This window comes from Charadrius vociferus, unplaced genomic scaffold, assembly GCF_000708025.1.
Source record: "Charadrius vociferus isolate BGI_N301 unplaced genomic scaffold, ASM70802v2 scaffold260, whole genome shotgun sequence".
NCBI lineage: Eukaryota > Metazoa > Chordata > Aves > Charadriiformes > Charadriidae > Charadrius > Charadrius vociferus.
In genome coordinates, this window is record NW_009646410.1 from 1131012 (window position 1) to 1136423 (window position 5412).

A 5412-nucleotide genomic window follows, 5' to 3' on the forward strand; every position below is an offset into this window, starting at 1 on the left:
CCACGCCCCCCGTGAGCCGGCTCTCCTCCGCCCGGGGTCACCGCAGGCAGCCCCGACACCGTCTGGAGACCGGCGGGGCCCTCCTAGCTCCACCCGGGGCACGTCCCGGCTGGCACACCTCGGCCTCACGGGGCCCGTCCTCCCCTTTCCCTCGCCCGGTCCTCGAATGCCGCCTCCGCTGCCGGCCCCGGCGCTGCTCCGAGCGCTGGAGGGATGCTGGGAGCTTCAAAAGTGAAATAAAACCCCCAAACTGAAACTGCGTGGGAAAGCAGCATGAGAGGCTGCGCTCGCCGGTAACCCGTTGTGCGGCGGAAATGAGAGAGCAGCCCCGGTCTCCCGAGCAGCTCCCGGCCCCCACTCAGCACCCTGGAGCTGGGGGACCTGGGGGTGGGGAGATGGGGAAAACCCCAGGGACATTCGCTCTGCCCGGCCCCGATGCGCTCTGCTCACGGCCTGGGAAGCAGAAGTGGCCACAGGGGGTTACGAGAGTGTGAGATCTGAGGTTTTGGGTCAGCCAGGGCAGAGCAAGACAGTAACAAGCCTGGGCTGCTCCAGCACCGCAGCTGGACTGCTGATGCCAGGAAAAGCTGGCCCCTGGCTCCCGGGATTGTCCCAGGGAGGGTGGCATGGAGGTACTGTTGGTGCCTGTCACTGCCGGGCTTCAGGGCCTGGCTGAAGTTCAGGCTGGCCAAAGGTCCTCAGGGCAGCCAGGATCATGTTTAATCATGCTGCAGCCGGGCGAGTGAGGAGGTGACACGCTGCAGGACACGTCCCTCCCGGGCGGCTCTGCACCGAACCCCTGCTGCAGGGACCCCAGTGTCGGAGAAACCCCCACGTGCTGGGGGGTGGCTGTGCTCCAGCTCCGCAGGGCCGAGCTGGGAGCGGAGGGTGGGCTCATTTGTTTCCTCCACTCCTCTGAGCATTCGCTCTCGGCCGCTCGGCCCTGAGAAAGACAGCGGAGAGTAATCCCACGGCGGCCGGCAGCAGATGCCTGCGGAGAGGAAAACCAGGGCACGCGTGTTGCGGTACGGCCCCAGGACAGGGGGGGTCCATCGGCTGCAGCATCAACGTGGCACAGCCTTCCCCTTGGCAACGGGGGAACAGCCCTACGAGTGTGCGCGTTCGGGGGGGAGACAGAGGGGAACACTTTTGGGGAACGCTGCCCTAAGTCAGGAAACAAAACCCAGCGCCAAGAGGGCTGGTTTGAGCACGGGACCGCGATAAGAGAGAAAGGCGGCAACAAAGGAAACAGCCGGAGCTGCTTTTGGGTCCGGCAGATCCCGGCAGAGCCTGAGGGATGGCAGGGTGCAAGCAGCACTGGTGCAGGCAGCACCCTCGCAGTCCAGCTGCCTCCTCCTGCCAGGGCCCTTTGCGGCTCGCCGTGACGTTAAGGGAGTTCAGGCTGGAGGGGGGAAAGCAGAAAAGAGCAAACGTCTGTTTGTGTTGAAGCCATCCAGCATTTTTTGCAGACATCAGCCAAGCGGCAGCAGCAATGCCATTGGTGGGAAGACAGAGTTATTTGGGGAATGCTGGACTCCGCACCATGAGAACAGCAGGGGAGGAGGTTGGTTTTAATTTAACAGGCCATGTTTACTCTTCTCCTCTCACCTTTGGACTGTCTGAAATGTGCAACGAAAGCCCCGGCGGGGAGGAAGGGGCCGCGGGTGCTTCCCCCTCCCCACAGCTGCTCCCAGGGCCCCCCCGGCCCCGCTGCTCTGCGGCGCCCGGGTGCAGCAGCCTCCCACGTCGCAGACCCGGGGCAGGGATTTCTCACGCAATAAAAAAAAACAAAAAAACAAAAAAACCAGGCAGATGCAAAGCCTCGAAAATACCCAGCTTTAATGTGTAAACTTGCAAAGAGAGACCTAGGAGCAGAGCAGAGGTGAAGGAGGCACCGGGGCCAGTTAGAGACGAGCAGCTCGGGCGCAGGGCCAGGGAAGATGCTGGCAGGGACAGATGTGCCGGACACTCCCCAACTCCTACGTGCAGCAGTGCCATGCCCTCTGTATTAGCTCTTCAGATACATAACCAAATATTCACCATCTCGCTGCCTTAGGTAGTGCTCGGGGTGGGGGGTGGGGGGCGGCAGCGTGCTGGAGGGGTTGGCGGGGCCAGGCTGAGCACCGGGGATGTGCAGCAACGTGGGGCTCAAGCCTTGCACCCCCACGCCCCACCGGTGCCCAACGTAGCAGCGTTTGCCGACTGAAGCATCTCAGGCATCTGCTCTCCAGAGAGTGGGTTTCAGCTGCTATTTGCCAGCGGCAGGAAAAAACAGTTGTATTACATGTGCAGCAAAGGGAGAGAAACCCATCCCGCCCTGGTACCCGGAAGGCACAGTGGTCCCGGCTACCGTGGGCACCTCCACCCCACCAGCCCCAGACTGCAGGAAGCCAGAGATGGTTTTGTCTGGAAGGATTGAAAAGAAAAAAGGCTTTTCTTGTTAAAAAAAAAAAAAAAAGTGTCTCTGATTCTTGTGGCGACAAGAGGGAAATAAAGGTTTTTCCAAATTGCCCTGTGTACTAGAAGTGCCCCAAGCATCGGTCGGGCACTCCAAGGAGAGCTTTATTTCTCACGCCAGCTGCAGGGGCAGGGAGCAGGCTTGGCCAAATGCTTTCCCATCCCGGCCCTTCCATCCGGGACAACCGGGACGCAACAGGGATGTCGCTGCCCTTATGGCAGCAGGAGGATAAAAGCCAACAGCAGGAACTGTAGCAGCGAGGAGCCACGGCCGAGCGTGGGCACTGGCTGCACCCAGGCATGGGGCAGCTCGGGGGCAGAGCTGAAGGCCCCTGGAGGGAAACCAGAGCCCAGCACCTCCAGGGACATGGTGGGCTGGATCAGGCCCTTCCAGCTAGGCAAGAGCAGCGCTGAGAGCAGGGATGGCTGCAGGGGAGGAGAGGGCCGGGGGCTGCACAGGGGCTCATCTATGGCACACACATGGCCCCTCCAGCCATTCTGAGGGGCTCTCAGCGAGGTGTGAGGCTGCATCCTGCATCCTGCTTGGGTGATGGAGGCATCACTGTGGCTTCTTGGCCAGGCTGGCAGTCGTCACACCGCAGTTATTCCCCCAGTGGCACACAGTAAACTCCAGTCTTTGCCCCTCAGGGCAGCAGGATCCAGCCCCTGGGTCCTGGCGTGGGGGTGATGGCTCTCCTCTTACACATATTGTCCTGACCATGCGTGGCTTGTCAGAGCCTGGTTCCCTTGGGCGCTCGAGGGCAGGATTGGGCCCCCGCTCTGCCTCCCGCCTGCCTGCAGCCCCGGGGCTGCCAGATCCTCCCCGCCACTCTCAAGCAAAGGCACAGCAGCTGGATTTCTTCTTCTGTGACTCGATGTAGTCGTGGATCTGGAAGCGGGGCTCATCCGACGGCTGCACTGCACGCTGCTTCACTTCCCTGTGGGGGTGGTGCTGCGTTATCCCCCCACCAACCTCTCCAGTGTCAGTGCAGGAGGTGGCGGGGCTGAAGGGGACACCTCCCTTGCCCATGTCCCCTAGGTACTCACTTGGCAATGGCCAGGAAGGCCAGCTCCACGTTCATGCCCGTCTTGGCGCTCGTCTCCATGAAAGGCACCCCATACTCCTGCAAGGGAAGCACAGCCCCATCAGCGGCCAGCCCTGAAATGCGTTCCTGCCTTTCCGAATTGTCTCCGTCCCCTCCCCACCTTGCCCCAGGTTTTGTGTGCAAGCGGCTGCCATGCTGCCTGTGCTAGAGCCAGGCACATCTGGGCACCCATCAGAGGTTGCACGGGGATGCTGAGCCATGTGCAATTGTCTGGGGGGGCTGCAGCCCTCCACGGCTCACCCTGGCCAGCGATGCTCCGTCCTCTGTCCTCACAGCCCTCTCGCTGCTCACATCAGCCTGCCAAGGGAAGGAAAATGTCACCACGTACCAAAGGTACCTGGCACCCTGGGGGCATCTGGCAAGCAGGCAGTGTGGGGTGCGCAGGGGACTGCCAGGAACTGGGGGCATCAGGGACCCGGGAAAATCCAGTGCCCAGAGGAGAATCCGGGAACTGTTGAGCATCAGGGACCTGGTGGCATCGAGGATGTGGGGAGGCATCCAGGACCTGGGGCAGCATCCAGTACCTGGGGGCATCAGGACCCAGGGGAGCTTCTGGTTCCCTGCTGACCATCAAGTACCCAGCATCATCCAGGATCTAGGGGGCATCCTGTCCCCCTGGAAAATCCGGTACCCAGTTGGGCATTGGGCACCTGGAAGCATCTGGGATCCCCGGAGAGAACCTGGGACCTGGTTGGGCATCTGGGACTTGGGGCTACCTGGGATCTGGGGGTGCATCCAAGACTGGGCAGGCATCCCATATCCAGCAGCATCCCGTACCAGCAGCATCCCGTACCAGGAGCCTCAGCCTCGTGCTGCCCCCCACTGGCTGCCGTGGACACTGGTCCCCCCGTCCACCCCAAACCTCTGGGGTCACCTCTGGGCCTGGCTGAGCCCAGAAAGCAGCAGAGCCCGGTGGAGGGTGCGGGGGGGGGGCTCCCAGGGTAGAAATGTACATAGTCTAAAATGCAAATTAAACCGCAGCCATGGGGACGGCAAGGGCAGCGCAGGGCAGGAACGGCACGGCACGGCACGGCACAGCAAACCGCGGGGTGAAGGGGGACCCTGCACGCACCTTATTGCCCAGCAGCATGATCACCACGTCCTTCTGGGCATACTCGTGGATCTCCGTCAGCCAGGCCTGCGGGGCAGCGGGGCTGTGTCGGGTGAGTTGTACCCCTGTCCCTCCCCTCTCAGCCCTTGCACCTCCCCATCAGGATGGGGAAAACAACTCTTTTTTTTTTTTTTTTTTTTTTGGCATGGGAACCATTCCAGCATCACAGCTGAGCAGTCCTGAAAATGCCCCGTCTCCCGGCTACAGCTCAAGCCTACACATAGTTCACGTCCATCCCAAACCACGTTTTCTCCCTCCAGCCATTTACCGCGTCCCTAAACAAAACTCACCCAGCCGTGCAGCGCCCAGCCAGGAGCCCTGGGGACGAGCTCCCAGCTGGCTGGATCTGGCCAAAACAGCCGGTGCTTATGTGTAAAACAGGCTTCAAACTGCCCCAAACACCCAGCAAACCGCACAGGGCACCCACAACCCCGATCCCCAGGGAGAAACATGCTCCTGACCCACGGCAGGGACTCACGCGGATGTTGTCAAAGGACATCTTGCTGGTGATATCGTAGAGCAGGAGCAGGGCTGGAAGGGAAGAGGCAGAGGCATTGCTCCACTGGAGGGATGCGCTCCAGCCAGTCTCCACCGTCCCCGCGGGACCCCAAACCCACCTTGGGCATCCCTGTAGTAGGCATGAGTGACGCTGCGGAAACGCTCCTGTCCTGCTGTGTCCCAGATCTGCCGAGAAGCCGCCCCGGTGAGAGCGGGGAGGGAAAAACCCCTGGCTGGTGA

The 5412-nt window shown here is 61.6% G+C and overlaps 1 protein-coding gene across 1 annotated transcript in view; it reads right to left on the reverse strand.

Moving 5' to 3' along the window:
• Positions 1-3289: 3289 nt before the first annotated feature.
• RAB37 (RAB37, member RAS oncogene family) overlaps positions 3290-5412 on the reverse strand; it is a 23877-nt gene continuing 21754 nt past the window's right edge. Inside the window, exons 6-9 of the mRNA XM_009880099.1 lie at positions 4636-4701; positions 3804-3860; positions 3505-3581; positions 3290-3395 (exon numbers count right to left, since the gene is read on the reverse strand). Of these exons, the coding sequence (XP_009878401.1) occupies positions 3290-3395; positions 3505-3581; positions 3804-3860; positions 4636-4701 (306 nt within the window). The remainder of the gene's footprint in view (positions 3396-3504; positions 3582-3803; positions 3861-4635; positions 4702-5412) is intronic.